Below are 25650 nucleotides of genomic sequence, written 5' to 3'. Positions count from 1 at the left end.
CAGACTTGTCCCGACTTGTGATGTCATCGGCAAAGGTGGGTTTTCCATTTGCCAGTCCAGCCCTGAAGCAAATCCGAAAACAGCAGCTCTTAAGAAACTCTGAGCTTAAGTGATTGCTTTGGAATGCTGTTGCCAAGGAGCCCAGTTGCAAAGTACAACGGCAGAGACATTCGTGCATTTAGTCAGAGCATGTGAAGATGACTGTAAAATACAAAACTGCAGCTTACAACCTTAGATTCTGCATCGAACTGCGTTGTTGCAATGTCATCATACATCGAGGATTCCTAAAATACTACGATGGCAATGTTGTCCTGCAAGTTTCAGCCGAAACTTTTCAGTGGTTCTGGCGACTGTCACAAGAGGGAAGTTTCATTGTTTGTTCTAAGTAGGGCAGTTTTTTTTTTCTTCTTCTTACTCTGAATAACAAAATGTTTGAGGTTTATTCTTTGCGACTATTTTTTGGGTCTTGGGGACTAAAATTGGATGAGTCACTGTTGCACATTGTTGCTTCTTTGTACTTTTTGGTACTGGAACAATGAGAACAATGTGAGATATGTAAAGTTACAAGGACATGTCCTGTTACCATTTAAAATGCTACCTTGTGAAAATCCCAATAAAGACATCACAACTGAAAGGTTTTGACTGTATGCTGACCTCTTTGGCCATTCACTGATATTAACACCCCCCACTGACTTGTTCAGCATAAACACAGACACTTTTAAGAGGTTTGCTGGATGAATGTGTTCCGGCCAAGATGCACTTTCCCTCCAGATTTTGTTGGTGTAGCTCAGTTTATTGCATCTTCAATTGTTTGTTAAAATGCTCACTACAGCTAAACTCATGGTGGAAAAAAAAAAATAGGTCAGGGCAGTCTTTCTTTGTAGCTGATTTTATAAAAAGCGTGACGGGGCCAGACAAAGTAAGGAAAAAAATGGGACGGAATAGAAACTTGGAGCAGCATTATATGGGTTTTTAGAAATGTCAGGCCACAAATAGCTGACTAGCAGTTTCAGACTGAGCTCTCCTCTGGAGTTACAGCCGCCCACGTTGTTTAAAATTCATTTCAAACTATTTATTTCACTTCAGGTTCACACAGTTGCAATAAAGAGATTATGAAAGTTTATCAGGATAACTGAGTTGCTAATTAAAGTTGGTCTAGTTTAAAGTCATAATTCTAGACAAGCACGGTATGACTGAACTAATTACCACGCAAACAGTCGAATTTTTGTGTGTGTCTTTATTGGACACACTAATAACTCGCAGTGCAAGCTGAAAAAAGTAAAGTAGTTCTAGTTAATAGAACCTTTTGGTAGCACCAGACTCGGATTATTAATATTGCTGCTGCTAAACTTACACAACCATGTGAAGGAATTTTAGACCATTTGTCCTCCTGATCAAGGCCTTTCACATGGTTATTCCAAAACATGTTTTCTTTCTTTTTCCACCATTTAATTATAAATTTACTTGTTTGTGTTTCCAGTACACTATATATTCTTATATTTCTCCAGCTTCTTACATGCATAAGCGTCAGGTTATCAACATTATCTCTCTCTTTAAAAATACAAAATCAAATAAATAAAATCTTTATATCCTTCCTAAGATAGAAACGTAAGTCCACCGTGCCTCCACTATGCTTCAGACTGAAAAAGAGGTTTTTGGGTCCTCCAATCATGATGCTATTTATCCCAGACATGTGGAAAAGCCCATAAACCCATTCACTGGTTTTCTTTTTGTTGACACATGAGCAAAAATGTAAGCTTTGTAGAAATTTCTGCTGTTTTGCCAAAATAACAGGATTGCAAGTTGAGCTGAGTTTGAGCTTTGCTGGCTGCCTGCTCTACGGGAGAGTCCTCCAGTTTTAGACCGTGTGTCTCGGTGCTGATTGATGTACAGCCACGTCTTTAGAACTGCTTTTTCAGGCCTCTCTCCCCATATGTATTTTTAGCATTTATAAAGTGAAAGTTGTGATTGTGGCATTATTTGCAAACACCAATCTTTGTATGCTTCTATTTCAACAGAGGTACCACTGCATCCCATAGTGAGAAGTCAGAAGTAGAGAAGTACGCAGAATTTATTCAGATGGGTCTTTTAACTATTGTTCGATTATGTTGAGTAGAGAAAGGGAAGTAGTTTTCTGGTTTCAAATTACCGTGTAAATTGAGGACCTTAATTAAAGTCCAGTAACAAGATGGCAAATTAAACTGATCTGTTGCTTTGGATTCTGGTCCCTTATTTTTTTCTGTTTAATATGATGTTGGATTATTAATTGGATGAAACATTAACCAATTAACTGATACTGACAAGAGTTAATCCCCTCCAGTGAAAGTGATACATATTGGGGAAGGGATGTTCTGCGTCAGTATTAGAGGGGGAAAAAAAAATCCAGTGTTTCCTCTAAGCTCGCTTCCTGTCTGATGATAGCTCTTTGCACAATTGTCACCATCGCCCCTCCCTTTTTTCTTTTTCTTTTAAGTGTCTTTTTTTTGTCTATACTGTAGAAAATTTGAAAATTCATAATTCTTAATTTTTCTGCCTTTTAAATGAAGTACAGGCTGCAGCCTAGTGAGCTGTAACTCCTACGTGTGTGTTGGCTCTCTGTCTGTATTGTTTAGGAAATAATAAATTTGTCTGAATGTTAATGTGAAACCTAAGTTAGTGCCATCTTTAGTTTGACACGCCTCCAGTGCAAAGGGTGGCTGTAAAAGTTAATATATAAGCTTTCCTGACATGTATAAACAGTCAGGTTTGACCTCAATTTGGAGGTACACGACTGAAATTTCACATGTGACTTCCTGTGGTATTGTTTTGAATCACTCATCCAGTGCAGTAGTGTTAAATGTATGTTAAAGCAGCAAGGCATAATGGATAAAAAGCAGCAAACCACATTAGCTGTTAACGTGTTTTTAAATCTAGTTCTCTTTTTGTTTTTTCTTACACAGCCCGGTCGTGTTTGCTGTCTAACCTTTCGACGTGTGAACTTCTGAGCGGGAACAAGGGAAGAGTCGCCAGGACCATGTGGCAGGATTTTCTTATAGGTGTCAACAATTTGTTCTGAAGCTGTTATGAAGTTTTGACCACAAACAGCACAAGATGTTTGAAATGCGTCCCTTCGTGTTGAGAATGCATCATATCAGATCACTGGTTAACAAAGGCCGGCCAAAAAGAAGAGTTGGATTGTAATTTTTTTTGTGTGTGTATGTGTGCGTTTGTGCGCACGTGTGTTTATTTTTCAATTTTTAATACAGAAGATTTTTAAGTAATTGGCACGATATAAGGACCTTCTCCTTGAGCTGCAGACATAGACTGGACTCCCATGTATAGCAGAGCAGCCGCTGCAGCTTGTGGAATAACTTAGCTTCAGACTGTTGGACAGCTGCTTCTTCAGGGCTCCGGGGATCTGATCTAAGCATCCACCCACCGTGTCATCTGACTATTTCACCTGTACTAAGGCAACCCTACTAACCAATGGCATGGGTCAAGTTCTTCAGGAAGCCAGGGGGCAATCTGGGGAAATCCTACCAGCCGGGGAGCATGCTGTCTCTGGCCCCCACCAAAGGACTGCTCAACGAGCCTGGCCAGAACAGCTGTTTCCTCAACAGTGCTGTGCAGGTTTGTTGACACCTCATGAACATTTTTATGTAAAAACTGCACAAAAATGGCAGTCACTGCTTCTAACCGGTCCTCCAAACTTCTTCAATTTATTTGCTGCTTGTATAACTTTATTTATTGCAGCCCCCCTCTGGGAACATGTTCCACCCTCTTGAAAAAATAACCATCATTTATTTGGAAATTGCAAAGCTTAGTCACTGTCTGTATTTGTCAGAGCTTCCCAGCTATTTATTCATTCTGGATGGTTAGTTTTTTTTCTTGTGGGGTACTGGCTGGTGAGTTAGTTCATTATATCAGCCAACGTGCAGTGAGGTCAGCATCGGACGGTCTTACTCAGAGGGTGTGTGAGACAACCGATGAGCTGGTCGAAGATGATCATTACTTTCGGCTTTGTTTCTGTGAGGGAGTTGTTCTCTCACCCACTCCTCGTTGTTATGACCTTGGAGAGTTTATTATTGTAGCATGCCTGCATGTTATGAGCAACTAAAAAGATGTTAAGTTTCATAATGGGGGAAAAATGTGAATCTTTTCTTAATGATTATTTTGTAAATAGGCAGATTGGTACAGAAAATCTATATATTTGAAGTGCATATGAATGTGTTTGCTTGACTGCTTTATCTTGTAAGTAAGAGATATGCCCAACATCTTATGGTGTAAGGGCAGCCTCACGAGCTTCTGCTCTATCCCTTGTGTAGGTACTATGGCATCTGGACATCTTCAGACGCAGCTTGAGGCAGCTGCCTGGACACTTCTGTCTGGGAGAGTCGTGCATTTTTTGTGCATTAAAGGTAAGATGCGATCATAAGCCTATTTAATAAGAGCTGACACTTTAAAGTAACCGTGCAGCTCCTGTTTGTCAGCATGAATGTGTAGGGCGTCTGCTCTCATATTCAGACTGTGCATTGAGCGGTAAATGTGACACAAATGCTTTCTGTAAACACAATATGCCGTTGTCAGGGTGTAAACAAGTTCTTGCTCTCTTCTTCAGGGTATTTTCACCCAGTTCCAGCACAGTCGGGAGCGAGCCCTGCCCTCTGACAACCTGCGTCACGCCTTGGCGGAGACCTTTAAGGACGAGCAGCGCTTCCAGCTGGGCTTCATGGATGATGCCGCAGAGTGCTTTGTAAGTTCCTGTGGCAACACTATGGCGGGAGGGATTCGTGTATGTTTGTGTGTTATCCTGCCGCACAGCTGAAGCGAAGCACTGCCATGAAACTGTTCGGCGAGGTCACTGAAACAGCTTCTGTCCCTCCCTTCCCCTCCCATCAACCCCAGCCACATTGGCGCTGAATATCATCATGACAGCTTATATAAGTACCAGAGTTGTGTTTGAACCGCTTTTTTTATCTGCTGCCATAGTATGGCACATGAGCTTTTGAAGAATCACTTTCATATGGTCTTTATCGTTCTAGCATATTGCTTTCAGTTTTTCTGCTCTTTTACCACTTTAAAAAAATATTTTCAACTAGTCTAATTATTTTTGTCCCAGTTTTATTATGACTCCAGCCAAAAAGGAAAGGTCCTGTTACCCTGCTTTTAATTTGTTTAAAAAAAAGTTTTACTTTGTCAATCACGTTTGATTAGTGAATTTTTTCTCTTACAATGTTGATATCTTGTGCCTGTAAACTGCACACCAAAATGGCACAGATGTATCCTGATTTTTTTTTTTTTTTTTGTTCCCCTCCCCACGCAACGGTTGTTTATCTATTTAGGAAGTGCAATTACACAGAAATGGAATAAACAAAAGAGGGAATCTAACTTCTCGCGAATACAACGGGGGGGATGAGTGTACTTGTGCACATTGGGCTGTACAAGTGTGATTTTTGTCACTTTGCTTCTCCTATAAGTTACAGATCAACCTACCACATGATGAGGTGTTATGTAGAAAACCATATAAACTATATGAATAGTTAAGAAAAAATGGCACATGGGCAGTTGTCTGAAAAGTAGTTGGCAAACTATTCCATTACGGGATGTTCTACCTGCTATTTTGTATTTCAACTAACTACAAAGTTGGCTGGCTGAGGGGGGGGGATCCCAGAAACACTTACAGAAGTAGATATGTAAAGGAGTATGTCCACTTTTGTGTAAGTAATTAAAAGAATTAGAGAAATTTATTGGAATTCTCTAATTTAAAAATATTTTTATGGATGCATTATGAGGACTAAAAAGGAGGATTGTTGGGCTTATTATCAGCACGTGGTTCAGGGTTAGTCAGCATCTGTGATCACACGGGGGTCATCAGTGCACATACTAACGAAATGTAACATGTTGCCATCCAGACGTCTTTCTCAGAGTCTCTTTAACTTATTTCAGCAGCACAAAAACCACCACTTGTGCTTTTTCTAGTGGTAAAAGAGTCTGGTTAATAGAGTGGCTTGTCTTGAGGCCAAACATGTTCCCATTAAAAATATTTGGTACGTTATGAAACGGAAAGACAAAGGAGGCCCTGAACTCTTTAGAAGCTTAAAGCCAGTGTCAAGCCAAAATGCAAAACCCCCTTCTTGGGTTTTCTTCTTTTTTTCTTGGCTTTCATCTGCTATAGCAGTTGCTCTCCTTAGTTCCCAAACATGTACAGGGTGTTGTTAAAAGATATGATGCTCTATCTGAACTGTTGGTATCTTATTCAAAATATTTTCATGTTTTCATAGTTACAATGTTTGATGTTTTGCATTTGACTGCTTTACATCATTTAAATGATCTGCAGATTTTTATCTACGTTTTAAATCATGTCCCTGCTTTTTCAGAAGAGGGATTGTTAAACTGAAATTCCAAAGTTTTCTTTGTCTCATGTGGACGTACCATTTCTTAATACCGCGCAGATCTTTGCCCTTGAGCGTTTTCTCTCTAAAGCATTGGCAGCAGTGTGCTGGCAGAGAATTTATGTGAGGAGTTGGCTAGTGTCAGATTAACAGCCTGTGAAGTATCGCCTGTAACCTTTGCAGGCCTACCTCACAGCCTTAATATTTCATAAACTCACAAGCGTTAGAACCAGGAAGGAGCTAAAACGGAGTGGAGCTTCTTCTTTTAACGTGCTCCTTCTGCTGCAAGGTTTACAACACGACTGCTAAAATTGAAGTTTCTGTATAATATGGGCCGTATATTTTATTACACTGCAATCTTTGTCTTGGAAATCGCCTGAATTGGAGAGAAACTATGGCTGTGTGGAATGTCCCCGCTCACCACCACCAGCCCCATATCTGACAGTTTTCCTGTCCTGTCACAGGAAAACATACTGGAGAGGATTCACCTGCACATTGTGCCTGAGGAGACAGATGCCTGCACTTCAAACTCTTGCATCACACATCAGAAGTTCGCCATGTCACTTTATGAACAGGTCAGTAAGAGGCTAGGAAGTAATAATAAATATTATATTCCCTGGAAGCTTGCTTGTTTATTCTGGCTTATCTAAGCACGAGCTGGTTATATTAATTTTGTGTCTTCACTTTGTGTGTGTGTGTGTGTGTGTGTGTGTGTTTTAGTTTGTTTAATCTTTGTTTGCACAGTCTCTACTGTGTTGAGTGGACAAGCCAGACACACTAGACAGTGTTAGGATTAAGCGACATGCGCACACAGGTATTAATCACTGTCTGAGACAATAGAAATCCAATCAGTCATGTTTTGATACTGGCTCGCCCCCAGTGAAATATAGAGGGTGTTTCTGGTCAGGAGAGTACACATAAATTCCACCTCGGCGCAACACAGACACACAAACACAAGACTCTTCCCCGTGGCTCTGATGCCCATCACTGTCTCTGTCCCGAACCAGTTCTATCTGTGACTCTAACAGATAATACGCCTTTGGACTAAATCCCTCAGGAGCAGAGTCGGTGGATTTGGTTCCACCTCGACTTCAGGGCACCCCATCCTGCAAATATTATAAAGGCACTGCCTTGCTCAAAGAGAGGTCGATAACTTTCAGGCCTGAAATCGTACGCCTGATAATGTCAGTTGTCTGACTTAAAAGGATACTGGAGAGCTCGGAGTTTATATGTGATCACAGGGAAATAAGCCAAAAATCAAAGAACTGGTTTTGTCCCATTTCTGGAAAGTGACTCTCTGATATGCTAACCAGTCATATGCAGTGCTTACGTTTGCGAAATCACATGTGCACTTATTATTTCGTTAATTTGTTGGTAACTTCTATCCTTTTGTTTGTCGCCCACGTTGGTCACTCTCTCCTCTCTCTTCTGCAGTGTGTGTGCCGTAGCTGTGGGGCATCTTCTGACCCACTGCCGTTTACAGAGCTGGTGCATTATGTCTCCACCACCGCACTCTGGTAAGCCAAAGACAGTATGTAACCTCCTTTAGCACCCTTTTGTCATTTGTCTTGCTCCACACTCTCTTTCAATTATCACAAGGTCAGAACTCTGATTTCTTTTGCTGACTGCGGCATTTCGAAAGTGTGTTTGTCTCTGAGCGTGCCTTATCTTTATTTGTCTCTGCTTGTTCTTTCCTATAGTTCTGCTGACAATGTGCTGTTTACACTGCCTTCTTTCTCAGTCAACAGACGCCTCAGCGGAGAGATGAGTCTTTTGGGGACGTGTTAAAAGCAGCGAGTACAATCGGGGACCTTCGTAACTGTCCAGTAAGTGACCCTTTCAGAGTTTTACTGAAGCATTTACACCCAAAAATGACATTGATGTTGCGTGAAAGAGCAATCTGGAAAACATCAACTTTGTTGACTGGCCTCGGTGCTACTTAGTACAGCCAGTAGATATCATATTTCATAAATTGGCCATTACTGAAGTGTGAGAAAGATTATAAGAAAGCTAAAATGTCAACATTATTCAGTCTTAGCATCGTTTGACACATTTGGCCAGATGCCATGATTCTTTGGCTCAAACTGGTTGCGTGTAACTCGATAGCATTTAAATTACAAACCTTCTAGTACAAAAAAAATCTTATCTTGCCTTATTTAACCAGCAAAATTAATCATTTTATTCAGTAAAATGTGTGATTTAAGGGCACTCTTTCCAATTAGTACATTTTCTTGGGGGCTTTTTGTGGTCGTAGGCTACTTTCTAACCAGCTGAACTTGTTTTTGTTGTCTTTATCTATGCGTCTCTCTCTCTTTTTGCCAGAGCAACTGTGGCCAGAAGATCAGGATCAGACGAGTCCTCATGAACTCCCCAGAAATTGTCACCATAGGCTTTGTGTGGGACTCCGACCAGTCGGACCTCACTGAGGATGTTATCCGCTCACTAGGGCCTGTTCTCAATCTTTCCTCGGTGAGCAATCTCATGCATTCGTTTCTATATCTTACACATTATGACGTTTTATTGGATTAATCTGAGTATTCAGAGATTTTATTGAATGTGTCAGTATATTTGTGAATTATTATTTATACAACTGTTACACAAGCAGTGCCTCTTGCCCTACTGTTTTGATGTTGTTGGGGTTTTTTTTTTTTTTTTTTTTGTGCAATTCAACATATGTGGGAAATAAAGTAGGGATTTATTTCTCTGTAAATCGGGGTAGTTGCGTAAGCCGTCAACTCCCAATGCCCAGTTGGCCCATGCCACTGATCAAAAAGCCCCTGCTGGCCTTGGTCAGCTTGTCAAAAAGCCCCTCCTCTCATCTTTGTGTGTCTGTGTGTGCGTGGATCCCTTCCGAAGCGAACATGTCAACTAAATGGATACCACTGAGACGGGGGGGGGGGGTTCAGCACAACTTTGTTTTTGTTTTTATGTTTTTTAATTTATATTCATATATTTTTAATCACAAGTATGCACAGCTGGAGTGATGTTGTCTTTTTCTCTCATAAAAGTCTGCTTTCTGTTTATGTACATAGATCATTTTCAGCCATGTTCACAGTAAACATAAACTATAGTGACACATTACTTAATATGTGCTTGTTAGTGTTTACATCCAACACACGTGGATGAGTTCCACAAGCCAGAGTCGATCAGTGGAGTTGATGTGAGGACGTGCTCATACGAATTACACCTTACATAACTTTGATTTATTTATTTATCTTTTTATTTTGGATTGAAGCGTTTCAGCCACTCGTTTTACGACTCAGACAAAATTAGGACATGGGAAGAATTTTCAGTCTCACCCACCCGCTAATGTGCCACAAAGGCTTTTATTCATTGGGGAGTCACATTTCATGTGACTTTATTGGGCGTTAAAAGGGAGCTTACTGCCACCATCATTTGCTTTGAAATCCATTGTTTGTGTGAGTGAGTGAGAGCCGGAGAACTGGCTGTACAAGAATCATGGGAGGGACAAACAAGTCACACTTTGTATCATTTGAAAATAACACAGCATAGTACTAGGTTACCCCTGTAGCCAGGATGGAAAGATATGCTGCCCCTGCAGTGATTCAAACCAGCCTTTACTTGTACTGATTACCGAATCAATGCTAGTTCATTCCCTCAGACCTTAATCTGTAAACAAATGGAGTAACTGACGCTGCTAGCTCTCTGCATCATTTAGCTGCCTTCCAACTTACTTTGGTGGTGATTTAACTGTGTAATTGATGCATTTGTGTGTGTGTGTGTGTGTGTGTGTGTGTGTGTGTGTATACACAGCTCTTCTACAGGGTGACAGATGAGCATGCCAAAAAGGGAGAGCTGATGCTCGTGGGAATGATCTGCTACTCCAGCCGTCACTACTGTGCCTTCACCTTCCACACCAAATCTGCCAAATGGGTCTTCTTTGATGACGCAACAGTCAAAGAGGTGAGAGAGCGTGCACTAGTGCTCAAGTCATGTTAAATGAGTCACATGTGAAAATAAGAAACATATTTATTATAATAGCAAGGAAGTTGTACAGCACACATATGAAAAGTCTTTTTTTTTTTCCTTCCTTGTGGTATTTTTAGATGTTAGAATAGAATTAGTGCAAGCTTTTTCTAAAGAAGAAAAAAATCAGAGTTTGGGATTCATGTTATCACTGAACAGATAAGCAGAAGCTGCTACAGACGAGGCCGAATGTTCAGTCTCTTATCTCTGTTACAAAGACTTTTTATCGTCCAATAAGGACCACATTGATTGCGCTTCATGAGCCTCTGGTTTGATGAGCCTTTATGGCAGCGAGGAGTCAGCCAAACTCCCAACTTCCTGCCTGATTTCTACTGCAAACACTCTACTCTGTAGTCTCAGAGCACTGCAGTAGTAAAGCACAGATAGCTAATAAAGACGTTTTTTTTTTTTTTTTATGAAGCTGGGTAAAGTTTAAGGAGATGTGACAATGCTGCGTTACAATGTGTAGTGTGCATGATGTAGAAAGTGGGTTTTGTGTGTCTGTGTTCTGGTAGTTTGTTTGTGCACACTCGCTTTTGAATCCTATCATCCTTTAGTTGTTTTTTTCCCGTTAATGTTGGATTTATTTTCATGGTGCGTACATGCAAGCATGCCTTCTGTCTCACATCCTCACAATTTTCACGGGGACTGTGGTGCAGCGGCCGGCTGGCTCTGTGTCAATCCATCAGCAGCTTGTGCTGCGTGTGCAACCCCTCCCAACTGAGATGGAGGAGCTAGAGTACTCTGCGCCTGCCAAGTCCATACCTGGAATGAAACTTGCCAGTGTTTCTGTGACTCCCCAAGTCCCAGCCCCTTAATGACTGCTGCAGTGTAGCCCAATTACTGTGTTTCCATTGCATGAAATAAAATTGCACAAAATCCTAAGTGCAGTAACTCACTAGCTGTTCTGATCGGATGGTGGGTCATGGGTAGCTTAAAGACACTTGCATTAATCAGAACATGGCCGATGTTAATGCACTAGTGGTAAATGATATGTAACATTAGCAACAGATAAAGCTTTACTGGTTTTAGCTGAAGAGGTTGGAGATTGTTTTGAAGCTCACAGATATATCTGCTTTAACATTCATTTAAAGATTTTCTGAAAACTGGAGGGCAAAAAATAGACTTTAAGAGAAAAAGCTGTAACAGAAAGGCAGATTTGGCCAAGAGTCTTAACCCTTAACATGTCTTTGGCCCTTTCAGATAAAAAATGTTGCGCCTCACCATTGAAAAGAGGATCCAAAAATAACACAGATGTGTCTCTGTTTTGCCTTGATCTAACATGCTTTGTTAATCACGGCTTGTCTTCCTCCTCTATATTGTATATGTGCACATTCCCCAAGTCAAAATCCTTTTTTCCCCTCTGTCTGTGTTCCTTTGAATTGGTTGCTCTTTACCTTGTTTTGCCATCTCTTCCACACCTGCTTTCTCTTTCTCCCCCCTCCCTCTACCCCCGTCATTTGCTTAATTAAGGAGCACAGAAGCATCTGTTAGCCTGCAGCCTGCCTTTGTGGTACCTTTGTGGAGAGACGCGCACCTTACACAGCTTTGCTAATGTGATTGTGTGCTTTGGCCTTAGTGTGTTATATTCACTCACAAATTAAAGCTACACCCTATTTTGTCACACATAGTCTGAAGTTGCATGTGAATTTTATATATATTTATACCCTTGAATGCATGTTGGTTCACTTTGTGCTATCACACATGAAGCTATAGTATTATACGGTATGCTAAAATGTGTTAATTAACCCTGCTTTTTTCTTCTTTGTTTCCTGGTGCAGATCGGCTCCCGGTGGAAAGATGTCGTCAGTAAATGTATCAAAGGTCACTTCCAGCCTCTTCTTCTTTTTTATGCCAATCAAAATGGGAGCGCTATCGCCACAGAAGATGCCTCAAAACAAAACAGCAGCCAGTCCCACAGCAAGAACCCCGTTAATGGAGAAGCGCAAGGTACGATGTTTTAAAAATAACCTCAGAGGTCATCATGCTGGCATTTAAAAGCCTCGTCATAGCAGTTTTATATCAGGTGTGATGATGTTGTTGATTGAGTGTCTTTTTGTGGAAATGACACCATCCAAACTCCCCTGTGTGTTTCTCTTTGATATTCCAACTGTCTTTTTCTCAGCATTCATTATGTGGTGTCACATCCCAAATGCCCCATTTGATTATAATGTCCCACCATTAAAAAAAAAAAAAAACAAGCAGCCATTAAAGTGAAGCTGATTGGTGCAGATGCCTGTCATTTTAGTGCAGTGTTGGAGGCCAAGAAAAAGAAAATCTGAATGTTACTACTACCGCCTGGTCGAATGGCAAAGTGTAGCCAAAGTTTTCCGAGTGGTTTGTTTTGAAATGCAAATGTAGTCTCAAGTTTGAGGTGAATGTTTGCTGTGGGGTTTGAAGTGTGGCTTATTTGCCTCTGTAAACCTTTAGCTTGAGTTGAGCACTAAATCTTTCATGGAAATGTATTTTTTAAATTTTTTTTACTACTTAAAATTCTCACACAGCCGGCTGTTTAGTTGAAAAATTTCCATACTCCCTCCGAGTACATTAAAGTAACAAAATTAAAATGTAAAATTTAAATCAGAAGTCGGGGGGGGAAAAGAAGGAAAACAACCTCCCAAATCAAATGCACTGTTTGCCTTTGCCGCTGCTGATGTGAACAGCTGAACATCTCTCCTGTTGGGATTACATATCCCTGGATTTGTGTGGTTGGGGAGGTTTTTATCCCTTTTAAAGACCCTCCTCCAGCCCTCCACGCTGGCTGTGCCCCAGGTCCAGGCTGTGGCAAGCGCTCACTGTCCGTCAGAGCTGACAGGGCGCCCGACTAAACTGGATCATCCTCCAAAAATCAAGAAGTAGTACACAGTGTGGATCTTGTAATTGAATTCTGTGTTGTAGTTTCAGGTAAAATTAGTTTTTTGTTTTTATTATTGATCTTCACTCAACAGGATTTTTTTTTTCTTCATGGGAAGGATACGCCTACATGCATGGCCTTACCTTTAAAACATTTTTCCTTTCTTTCTAGGCACTGAGTCCCAAGTTTCAGTCTCCCCCAGAAAACTGGACCTCACCAGAGAGAACCTGAATGCTCTGCTGGGCCAGGATCTTTTCAAGAAGACCCCTTCAATCCTCAGCAGGGGCAGCACTCAGACCAGTGGAGGACGGGGAACAGGTAAAGGGGGGGAACGAATATGGAGGGATTAAGCAGCTTTTTTTTTTTTTTAAATTTAATTTTTGCCTCTATTACAAATTAAATCAAATTATTAGCAGCGCAAACCAACCTGCTACAAACTGCTACACTTTGCTATGTAACCTGTGTAAACCTAGTTTATGGTTTACACACAAATGTTTTGATGTGAATAAGAAGGGATGCAAACAGAGAGGTGAGTCATGTTGTGTGGCAGTTTTTCAGCCTTGAAAAGACTCCTTAATTCATAAATATTTTGTCCTCGGAGAGTGGTGACAAGCACAGATCTGGAACAGCAGCTAGCGGAAGAGATAATTAAATGTCTTTGCTCCGAAACTAAATCTGGCCATGCTAGTAATACAGAAGGGATTAGAGACCCTTAGTGAGGAGAGAGAGAGGTCATTATGCACATGCTTAATTGCAAGCAGAGGGGAGAGTGAATTGAGAAGAGGAGTTATTTATGCGATTTAACGGCGTCTTCTTTGATATCCTTGTACATTCTGCTGGTATGAAGTTGTTCGTGTCCTTGAACAGATCACTATGGGAGGGGATGCTGCAAGACAATGAAATGTCAGCAGCTGCTGCAGTTTTAAGGAGTAGCAGAGTCAAATTTATCAGACTGATTCATCGTGTGGTTAAACTGTTACACTTCCTGCTTTGCGGAATGTGTGGAATCTCAAAAACATCCGCCGCTTTTTTTTTTCTTTTCTTTTTATTAAACAAATAAAAAATCTGGAATGATATGAATGTTTTGTTTCTTTTTTTTGTTCTGTTTTTCTGAGCTGCCACCTCGTCCTCGCTCGCTTCCTTTTAAAATCTCACATGGTTAACAGCATTATTCCAGGACCAATCGTTGCTTTAAAGAAAATGTGGGGCCAGAGATGCAGCGCCAGCCTCTGCATGGCCGTGTTTCCTCCCCGCTGCCTTTCCTCTCCCATCAGCACAGCAATGTGCCGTAAAGTTCGCCTGTGTCTACACACTCGGCAGCTGCTCAGTGCCTCGGGGGTGCCGGGGACGAAGAGCGACAAGGAAAAGGATGTAGCGGTGATAGATGTATCTATGTACACGGGGATAAAAATACTTTAATGGTGGGAATCTCCACCTGATTCAGCAAATGCCCCGTCGCTACTTTATTTTTATTTCTTTTAAGGGTCAGCATTATTCAATTGCTGGCTATATAACCTCGTCACACAGTGAGGGGGAAAAAATGTCTCAAATACCTTTCTTGTCTTTTCTTGTTTCTTAGTGAAAAGCAATCACAAGAGCCGCCTTAGGGAGATTTCTCGAGAAGTTGCCCAGAAAGCAGGAGAGATGCGTAGGGCGCATTCACCCCGAAGAGAGCCTGATAGGACTGGTCAACACAGGGTGGAGTCACGCTACAGAGGTGGGTTGCTCTATACAGACTGCAAAACTGCACATACACAGAATTGCCAGGTGTTGCTTTACAAAAGCCCAGCCTTCCCCCTCCCTTATATCACCCTCTGTTTGGGAGCAATGTGTTAGAAAGGAGATTAGGTGCTGACGTCTGTTGGTGCCTGCCTTGATCCCTGTAGTCCTGTAGTCTTCACCAATATTATTAAACACACCAGAAACTAAGCAGATCAAACCAAAGAGCAACAAATGCTGATTTTTATTTTTTAATTTTTTTATTCTAAGGTTTAAATTTGATTCCAAAATGTATTTCTGCACAAACTTTTCTCACAAATTAAGTCAGTGTGCCTTAATGAGTATGCTGATTAATATAGGTTACTTTAATACTCCTTCAGCATATCATTGCTTTCATTAAGTGTCAGTGTGTGGGGGGGATTATCAAGCACAATATAATACACCAAATCCACCATGACAACAGCGGTAGCCTGTGTTAGCACAGAGCTTGCATCCCTTTATGAATAAATGCACCAGGTTAAAGCAGTCTAGTGTCATTGTTGTGATGAATGGCGATTCTAGAAGTATAAATTAACCGTATCATAGTTCATTCTCAGACTCTCGATGATACGAAACGGGAAAAGCTCAATCAACTTCCTCAGTAGCCTGAGGAATTTTTCCACAACCGTATAGATTTAAACATCTTGCCCTTCTCCCAAAATGATTCACAGTCATGTGTACATTTGACATTATTGAGGTGGCAGCAGAAATTTTTAAAACAGGCCGGTATCGTGGTGTATATGTGAGCAAAACTGTAGACAGCTCTGTTTAAAGTGATTTAACTGTGCCACACAGTCAGCAAAATCCAAAGCAGGGGACTCCATCTCTTGCAGGCTTATTCCCAAGAATGACAGTTTTATGTGAAGAATAAAATTTCATTTTTGTACGCTCAAACACGGATCAGGTTTACCCCGTCATTTAGATGATGACTCCCGTACAAGGCAGGGAGCCTTTAGCTGCCAGCTTTAGGTTAGGGGAATGCATTTAACAGATGATCCTTGCAATCTAAATTTGCATGACACTAGTTTTTGTTTTATGTAAAAAGTACCAGATTTTGCTTAAAAATGTAGGAGAAGACTTAAGTATCAAGTACAGTAAAAACACATTTTGGGATCAACTTGAAAGAAAAACAAATGTGAAATATAAAACTGATGTTAAAGGTCAAAATTAACATGATATTTGGATTCAAACTAAATGTGATATTTAGAATCCACATATATCAGTATGATTTCCATTTTAATGACATTTAATGAAAGTTTGACCCTACTTGACCTTGAAGAAGTGGCCTAAGGTCCAAAATAATGTGGCATTTAGAATTCCCATATGTCTATATGTTAATGCAAACAATAACAATAAGAAACATACAGCACTATTGTCACTGTGACTTTCACATCCATCTATTGCCCTTGAAGGACAGGCCAGAGGTCCAAAGTCACATCTTTTAAATTTGTATAAAGATCTTTGCACATGTTAACAATACAACGCACACTTGTAGGATTCATAGTTTCTGAGTTGTAAGGTTTTTGTTGTCCATTTTCGACCAATAAATTATGTTGTCCTTGAAGACCTCAGTGGATGCAAGACAAATTTTAATGGATTATTAACATGACTCCACTCGACACCCCTAAAATGTTTTCTCAAAATTTATTCTAAACTTTTCGAGCTGTCAAGTTTACAGCCAGAATGATAGGAAGCACGCAAATGCTTCTTGATAGAGGTACTAGGATTTACAAAAATGATTGTAATTCCTAAACAGTTAATGCAATACTTTGTCGAACCACTTGAATTCAAATTGAAAGTCAGTGACGGTGGAGTTCAGTCTTGATTGGCTGAAAGTGTTTTGTAGATATATAAAGATGCAAATTTATAAAAACATGTATCATTGTCCAAAACTTTATGGGCCAGACTCTATGTAGGAACACACCGGTGACATCGATATCTGCATGGATGTCTGTGCATGAGCTGGCTGCCCTCTGTGCACACAGCGTGGAAGAAAATCGACTCCTTGTGGTTGTAATTTACACTTTCCTGCCTGCTGCAGACATAAATGTCAGTAACTCCATTGTCATCATGCCCTTCCTTCACTCTCCACCCAGCCTGCTGTTTTCTTAACACAGCCCTGTCTTATTGTGTGGAAGTGCCAATTTAAGTCAATTTTTACCTTTTGCAATGAGATTTATGACACTTTCCTTTTGTAATATCGTTCCTGCAACATGCCAGTCGAAAAAATTCTAATAAATATCCTCTACAGATATATTAGTTTAAGCTCTTGCATGAATTTTTTTTCTCGCTCTCTCTCTCTCAGACCCAGCTCACGACAGGACCTACTCCCGCTCAGCTTCACCTCCAGAGAATGGCTTCAAGCAGTACCTGGAGACTCGACTGTACAGCAGCCAAGGAAAAGGTCCCACTCGGACTGAGCGAACACCGCAGCTTGGGGGCCGGTCTTCCAATGAAAATTCTCGTTTAAGGCACCAAGTGCTACCTGATGTGCCCATTGTAACTAGTCGTCATAACAGGCGGAGACTAGATCAGATCTCAAATGGATACGATACAGACAGCAGCCAAGACTCCAGAGGGCTTTCTGGAAATATAGAGAACGGCCGCAGCAGGCCCGGTCGAGCTTGGAAGCCAATGCGGGAAGCGCTAAATGTAGACAGCATATTAAGTAGCGGGAATGTAAGTCACGAACGAAGGCAGCACAGCCCCCAGACGAGACCCAATAGTCAGTCGCCCTCACGTGATCGAGATTATCTGTGGGGAGGCCGGGAAGAACGCAAGCCAAAGAGCCTGATGACCATCTACGAGGACGAGCAGAAGCACGAAATAGGTGGCAGCCGAAGCTCTCTGGACTCGGACAGCCGCGGGGGCCACACTGACAAGGACAGAGCAAAGGGCTCAGCAACTCTTAAAGTGCGCAGTGACAACTGGAAGATTCAGAGAACTGAATCTGGATATGAGAGCAGTGACAGACTGAGCAATGGCTCAGCTAATCTCGACTCGCCCGTTGTAGAGAACATTTCTTCCAAGGACCTCCGGCCCATACCTGAGCTGCATCTGATGAGGTAAAACAGATCCTTCCACTTGGGTTTACATCACCCAGACGCACCAAAACTCTGCACTGCAAAGCATGATGCAGAGGAAAAAAAAAGCTGACACAATATTTCCTGCATGACGACAGCATCATAGAGGCGCTTTGTCATCTCGTGGCCTACTCATTTAAGGACTCGAGTCTCGGAAGTGCTGCCATTTCTAAATAATAAAACATTACAAACAAACTGATCTAAGAATAGCAGGTCTCATTTAACAATAAATGCACACAAGGCAGATGCACAAATCCTATTTTGCTGGGCTGTCATTTGTTGTATTTGTAGTTCAGGGCTTGTTTGTAGATAATGATCCCATATAGCTGACAACTCCTATACTCAGCAGGGGCAGCCTCAGATAGCTGACTTCTTCAAAAGCCGGTGCATTATTTAAGCATATCTGTTGACAGTACGCTAGTAAAGAGTCTCCTTAATTATTAATTCTTCAATATGATTTAAGATGTTTTTGTGACTGGTTTGGGTTAAAGCTTGAAGCCACTAAAACTGTGAAATTGTGATTTTATTGTATTATTGTTATTCTCTACTACATCTTATGGATCTTAGAGGAGATAAAAGCATAACACTTTTGCTGTTGTATATCAAGAAACACAAAAGAAAAACAAGGATATTACAATAAGATGTCTGGGTTCATACTGGGATGCAAATCATGCTACTGCACTGTCTCTTTGGAGATGTAACTATGCACTCAGATTCTAACTAAAGTCGTTGTTATCCACCTTTATCTGCTCTGAGCTCGTGGCTCTTTTAAAAAAAACAAATAATAACTATATTTTTTGTGTTTTAGGGATAACTTTCCTCGGAGAAGAAGTGATGAATTGAAGAGTGATGTGCTGTACTCAACAATTTCCATTAGTAAGTAACTATTGCTTTAAGTGAAAAATTAGTATTTTGTCGTTATTCAAGTAAATCTCCAGATGTGTGTACATTTTTCATCACACATTAGAGGGAATAGATGAAAGCATCAGTTTCTGACAAAGGCTCCGCCCTGATACTGAAGATACTTCCTCTCCCCAGTAGACTTCCATGTGTTGTAAGGACCTGAAACATTAAGATAGTATGCTGCAGTTTCCTTGATTTATTGTTCTATCAGTCGTGTTAAGGTCACAGCCTGATTGAAGGGATACTGTATGGAAGTGTGCGCTCTGGTTCCAGACTGACTGGCCCTGACCTTTTTTTCCTGAGTAAAGTTTATGTTATGCAGCACCTAGTGAAATTACATGAGCTCAAAGGAAGAATGAGCCCATGTGGGGAACAAGCTTTGTACCTTCAACACTGTTATTTTGGTGTGGAAAAATACTAGCCGGGCTCAGTTTAATTTTATTTAATTGGCTGTCCTTCAGTGAATAGAAGAACAAATGGAAAATGGTAGGGGGGAGGGAAAAAAAACCTCAAGGACCTTTTCAACTGTTAACTGCGGTGAATAATGCTTTCTTTCTGCAGGAAGTACAATAACTTTTAGATTCACGGGGATGCAAAATCTGGGGTGAAAACCGGGTTTAGAGCTCAGAACTTCTGTTTTAAAAGGAAAAAGAAACGATGAGTCTTAACTATGAGTCATGTTGCGAAGTTGCAGTATTTTTTTTTTTTTTTATCCTCTAGGTAGGATGGGAGGGAGATAAGGTGACACGAATAGCACTAGGGGGCTTGTCTCCTGGACACCCTTGACATTCTTTATCTAGCATGTGCTTGCTGATGCACACTATCAGCACTGCAAAAGGAGCGAAAGAAACTGTAAATGAAAAATGCCTTGCTAATTCCCTCAATGGAAATACCCTGAGTTAATCCTGAATTGGAGGGGGAGATGAGTGAGCTTGTTGGGGCCACCCAGCTGTGCCCAGCCAGACAGAAAATGCCACGACTGGACCTGTCAGAAGGTGGTATTCAAACACCGCTCAAATAAAATGCAGTTTTACAGCTCTGCAGTTATTTCAAGTTCCCAAAAGAAAATGCAGGTACGATCTGAGGTTCATTGCCGAGTTAAATATAGCTACAACATAAGGGTGGCAAGTTGAGAAACAGAAGCATCGCCGGTCTTGTTTTTGTCTGTGAGCATCAGCACATGCAGAGAGATTCATGTGACTGAAGCCCTGGCAAGGAGGCAAAGACTACTGTGGCATACACAGTTTTTAATCTGGCAAAATGTAAAAAACAAACAAACTGTAGTATTGCTTTAGTTTAGTTATTGCTAGTAATTTTAGGACGAGCACTCATCGATCCTCTCATTTATTCATTCAGGCTGTTAAGGAATTATATCTGTATCAAGCTGCATCCACTCATCCTTCTCCCTCTCTTTTGTTTGTAATGTTTCACAGGGCCTGGTTATATTTCAAAAGTACCCACAGCTGTGTTGTAGTTCACAAATGTCTTGAAATGTTGCTTTGTGAACTGTCAAAGCTCAACCTTGTTAAAAAAAAAACCAAACAGAACAAAAAAAACCCTGAAAGGGCCTTTGAGGACTCTTCTCTGGTAGCTATTTTTGAAATCAGTATGGGATATTTACGCCTGGCTGCCTGCAAATTGTATTGACAAGCCGCAGTAAATGTGTCCAGAGTCAATTTGGCACGAGTTCAGTGGTGGTAGTCTGGCGTGAGCTGCAGTTTCAGAGAAGCCTGAGCAGGTTCCACTAGTCCATTAAAGACTAAAATCCTTTCGGAAAGCACATTCGTGTGGGAGGGCAGTTGTGAGGAGCATTGTTGACATTTTTACCGCAGATATTCGTTCTTCTGATGGCTTGTTGCACCAGGAAAGAGATTCGAGTCGGGGCCTTTTTTGCCACCTTAATGACAGAACTTTTGACACGCTGTGAAATCGTACGTCCTGCCCGCCTGCCAGCATATTGGACGGACACTTGAACCTGATGCGTTTGTCTCACTTTTCCTTTACTGGCTTCTGCAGACCTCACTAGTTATCTACAGAAATACACGTTTGAAGCTGTTACAGCTGTTTGTCATCATCATCATAGTTGCCAAAAGTCAACTATGATGCTTTCTGATCTAGTTTAAAAAAAAACCCAAACTGACATGACAATCAGAAAAGGTTAAATGTCACTGAATTTCATCCTTTACACCATTACACGGATGCCTTCTACATTCTGTTTGCATGCATCTTTTATAGCTGTTTATTTGTGTCCATGATGTAGCATGTTAAGAGCCAGTTGCTTGGCTCATTAATGCCACTTAACAAGCCAGTGAATGATGCTAATGAGTACACATGTACGCCACGGCTTTTGACCTACTGCCGTGCCATTACCATGCTACACTGAAACATAAAAAAGCCGTGCCATTTCCCAACTTTTTGTGATTCACTTATGTGATATTTCTTGTTCAGTTTCCCTGCTTGGAAACTTGGAGTTGCAAACCTGCATGCCCTTCTGATTGATGTTCCAGATGTTTTAAGTACATCAGACAACACAAGGCTGGAATCATGACTTGACTGCCTTAAAGCTACATTGTGTGCTATTTATTTTCTATTTTTTGTAATAGTCAAAAAAGGTCAACGAAACTTCAACAAATTAAAATGATACCAGATCAGTTCTTGATGACGCTTGTTTAAATGTTTTAAACTTTCAAAGCTCCTTTTCTTTTCTTTCAAACTGATTTTTTTTCTCATGCTTTCTCATTCTCTTCGTGGCGTTCACATTTTTAAGCACTTTAATTCATACTTTCAAGTTTATGTTGAAAAATTGGAAATGTTATTAGATCAATCACAGAACCTGGAGGTTTTACCAGCTAAGTGCTAAAGTTCAAGCTTTCTCTCTGCATTGTTGCACGTGACGTTAAAGACGGAGAGGGGATTTTCTACAGAGAAAATCATCGTCAACTGCATCCCTTTTTGTTATCAAGACTGATATTGTTACGGTTGCTTGCCAACATCACAGATCAGCAGCAGCATCAAATTGTGAATTGTCGCATGGTCTTAGCGGCTTAAAAACGCAATAGTGTTGTGGAGGGGATGTAAAGTCTGGAGTCTGACCCCGGCGTAATTGCATGCCAGCACAAAGGATTTAGCCACTAATGCTTTGAGAGAGCGGTGGGGGGTGGGGGTGAGGGGGTATGCTGACACATCACAGATGGTCCTCAGCCGCTCACTCCCTTCCTTGTCCTGTTAGTCAGCTGTTGTCTGGCGCAGGCCAAGTAAATCACACACGCCCAGCTAACTTGGCAAAGCTCCACACCCGACCCCGTGCAGGGACCTGCTTCTAAACATGTGTTTGTGCTGATCTCATGGCTAAAATCAACCATCAGCCCCAAGTACTAGCTGCATAACTCAGGCTCATCTCACTGGGATATGTTTGGCCTATAGGTTAAAAGACTGTTACTTTCGTCTGTTGTTGTATTCATTAGTTTTTAGACTGAACTTATGAACCAGTTAGAGTTCAATCAAGGTCCTTATTGTTTTATTAGGACTGTTGGCTCGAACTTAACAGGCCTGGATATGAACCCAGATTCCCTTTGAGGGCCCATGTTCTTTGGCTGGATCAGACAGTCAGAGTGGTACACTGGGGCCTTGAGGGCGCTCTGCCAGACTAGCTGCTTTGATACTTCCTCTCACAGCACCAGGCAAAAGGCCTTACCATGACCCCTGTTAGATAACATGTCTCTGCAGGAGAGAGACAGGAAAAAAAATAAAGTAGATATTGTAGCAATATTCAAATGGAAACCCGTGACAGATGCTACCTGGCTCTTATTTTGGACCATCTGTTTGTGATAACTTTACAAAATTAGGGTCTTGTGTTATAAAGTACTGATGAAAATGTATTTTTTTTGTGTAGATGAACCAGGGAGAAAATCTCCTGAACTCCAAGAGTCCAACATGATGTCTGATCAGCTGTTACAAAGGTAAAAAAGGTTATTCAGAAGTGCACGTTGTTAGCGAAATGCTTCACTTGACTTTTCACAAGTTTAAGTGAAATATAAATGTTTCTGTTTTTGCGCTCAAGCAGAAGAAGAGCCTTCCGGTACACACCCGGGATCTTGGAAAAGAACAATGGCCTGGACGACGAGCGAGAGAAGAATGTGGACAGCAGCCCTGTGCCTCCCTACATAGCAAAGACCAGCAGCTCTGAGTGGAACAGCTCAGATGACCTTGTTGGACAGTTTTCGGAGCAAGAAGAGAATGGCTCTGGCCCTGCAGACTCTCTGTCTCACAGCTTTCCTCTACCTTTACCTCTCAAGACTTTTGGCAACAGTCGCACAGACCCATCTGGCATCCACTCCTTACCACCAGAGGTGCCAGAGCGGTTTAGCTCCCGAAGCGAACCTAAAAATGGCTCGTCTCCCCACTCGCACACAAGCCTCCGGCGGTGGATCGAGACGCCTGCCGAGCACAGGCTTTCATCAGATGCCAGCTCCAAGTCGGGGTCGTCAGACCAGGAGAGGAACGATCTGTCGGCCAGCGAGAGCGACGAGAGGTTACCCAGTCCAAAGTCCAGACACGATGATGGTACAGACTCTCAAACTCTGACAGATCGAGTTCTTCCCACCACTTACTTTTCAGTGGATAACTGTATGACAGACACTTACCGGGCCAAATACCACAAGAGGCCTGCCGTGTACGTGAGAGCACAGGACCATACGTCATCAGGGGAGAGCGATGTCGAAGGGAGGGGGCACCCTTTGACAGATGTTCAAACACTAGAACCTTCCAAAAGCAGAACAGAATCAGGTATGCAAAAGCACAGCGCACTTTTATTAAGACCTCACATGCACCTGTTTGGTTTAAATCTCTGACTGATTCTCTGGCTTTTGTTTTTCCAGGCATTTCCACTCCTAAGACTTTTGCGAAGTGGAATCCAGTTACTCCGAAGGGTCTTGATGAGCATGGTTTCCTATGATTTTTATGGACTGAATGATTCTGATGGCTGGATGCCAACAGGAATTGTTAAGCACTGCGACTGCTACAGATTGACTCGTATGTGGAGAGGTATTTTCTCTTGTACTTGTCATAACAGCTAGTTGGACATGAAACTGGATGCCAAAGAGATTGTACTAAAAAAAAAAAAAAAAAAATGTCAGGTGTCTTTAATTAGCTTTCTAGCTACTAAAAAGCTTTGAACAGTGAATTTGCACAGCAGAAAGGTACAAACAGAATTATGCCTAAAAATATTTTGCTGGATTTGTGGACGCAGAGGGGTTGGGAAGGTAAAGAATGTGTCACGTAAAACCAACTTACTAAACAGCAGATGAAGTGATTTCTTTCTTTGTTTATGCCTCCTAGTCGCACTCTTCCTGCACATCCTGTGGAATGCCCTTATTTGTTTAACTATTCTCTTTTCAGTGTTATGACTGAGGTGTCTGCCCCAATTCTGTCAGTTATACCTGCCTGTCAGGGGGTTTTAGAAGGAGAGGTTCCAGTTGTGGTCAGAAATCTCTAGATATGCTTTTGGCACGACTTAAAAAATGGATCCCAAGGATCCGTATGAATGTGAATCTCCACGACATCCACATTAGGTTTTGGCTGATGAGACATCTTTGCACAATCCGTAAAGCCAACAGACTCGGGTCCTTGTTTGCACGTGAACTCGTGCAAATAACCAGCGTAAGAACTTTCTTCCTTCTCTGCCTCTGTCAGACACTCGTGAGAGGTTTGGTATACCAAAATAACTGTTCAAGAGTGAGGGAGGGGTGTTGGAGTGGGTTTAAAAGGTGATGGGTCAATGTGTTAAATTGATTGCCTGTTGGTAGAAGCCTGCGTCAGATCCTTACTCCTCATTGACACCTGCACATATCCCATCATCTTTACGGAATTTTCTTTTCCTTAAAAAAAAATATATATATGTATGTCTTTGGACTGTTTTCCTTGTTTATTTTTCTTTTCACACTCCTTGGTTCTGTTATTTTTCTCTTTAGAAGAATAATTTCTTTGGATTTTGGTCTTCTTTGGATTTTTAGCTTCTGTGAGCAGCACGTCTGCACTTGGAGGACACGAGATGATTTAATTGTGTCATCTGGTGATCAGATATGGCTTTTTTCTTTTTTTTCTTTTTTTTATGAAGGGAGTTACTAATAATGTGTTGTGACTTTCACTGGTTTACTGTTTTTGGTTCAGATGTTTTATATATATATATATTCAGCAGACTAATACACAGTGCCTTTTGTATTTTTCTGTGTTGAGGCGAGATTAAATCGAAGCCATGGTTTGTACAATTTGATTTTAAAGAATTTTTGTAGCGTTTTAATTTTATTTTTATTGAACAGTTGTCAAATAAACAGCTCTATTTAACCATATCTTCGTGTCAGCTCTTGCTTTCGGGGGAGCAAAGCTTAGAACAGGGATTTGAGGAGAAATCAAATTATCCAAATAAACTCTCCATGATGATAAAGGTTGCCTTTTGACTGGAGCATGGACGTCGCTGTGCAAGGCAGCTGGTGGGAAATGTGGGGTTTTGCTGCCACCTGCAGTCGTGTGTCTTGAATGCACTTTTTCATATCATATAACAGCTACCCAACTACAAATATACAGTTTTATGATTTTGATTTTTCCATTGAAATCAATTTTTAAAGTGTTTTAAATAATGCTATTTCCAAACTGGCCATTTTATTAGGTACACCCATTTGACTGCTTAGTCAAACCT

General features: G+C 41.2%; 1 protein-coding gene across 2 annotated transcripts in view; it reads left to right on the top strand.

Moving 5' to 3' along the window:
* The window catches only part of LOC120721739 (inactive ubiquitin carboxyl-terminal hydrolase 53-like), a 31026-nt gene extending 5723 nt beyond the window's left edge, over nucleotides 1-25303 (top strand). The window contains exons 2-17 of one of the 2 annotated variants that reach the window (XM_040012246.1): nucleotides 2940-3609; nucleotides 4305-4397; nucleotides 4598-4732; nucleotides 6836-6946; nucleotides 7806-7888; nucleotides 8113-8197; nucleotides 8694-8840; nucleotides 10146-10295; nucleotides 12140-12308; nucleotides 13384-13530; nucleotides 14792-14929; nucleotides 17276-18035; nucleotides 18862-18929; nucleotides 22849-22915; nucleotides 23017-23741; nucleotides 23834-25303. In XM_040012246.1, the coding sequence (XP_039868180.1) occupies nucleotides 3466-3609; nucleotides 4305-4397; nucleotides 4598-4732; nucleotides 6836-6946; nucleotides 7806-7888; nucleotides 8113-8197; nucleotides 8694-8840; nucleotides 10146-10295; nucleotides 12140-12308; nucleotides 13384-13530; nucleotides 14792-14929; nucleotides 17276-18035; nucleotides 18862-18929; nucleotides 22849-22915; nucleotides 23017-23741; nucleotides 23834-23910 (3099 nt within the window). In that variant the 5' untranslated portion in view covers nucleotides 2940-3465 and the 3' untranslated portion in view covers nucleotides 23911-25303. The remainder of the gene's footprint in view (nucleotides 1-2939; nucleotides 3610-4304; nucleotides 4398-4597; nucleotides 4733-6835; nucleotides 6947-7805; nucleotides 7889-8112; nucleotides 8198-8693; nucleotides 8841-10145; nucleotides 10296-12139; nucleotides 12309-13383; nucleotides 13531-14791; nucleotides 14930-17275; nucleotides 18036-18861; nucleotides 18930-22848; nucleotides 22916-23016; nucleotides 23742-23833) is intronic. The other variant, XM_040012248.1, reaches the window with a different exon arrangement.
* Nucleotides 25304-25650: the final 347 nt, after the last annotated feature.

This window comes from Simochromis diagramma, unplaced genomic scaffold, assembly GCF_900408965.1.
Source record: "Simochromis diagramma unplaced genomic scaffold, fSimDia1.1 OVJJ01000604.1, whole genome shotgun sequence".
Lineage (NCBI taxonomy): Eukaryota > Metazoa > Chordata > Actinopteri > Cichliformes > Cichlidae > Simochromis > Simochromis diagramma.
Note: the sequence above shows the minus strand (reverse complement) of the source record. Positions and strands in the feature narration are given on the sequence as shown.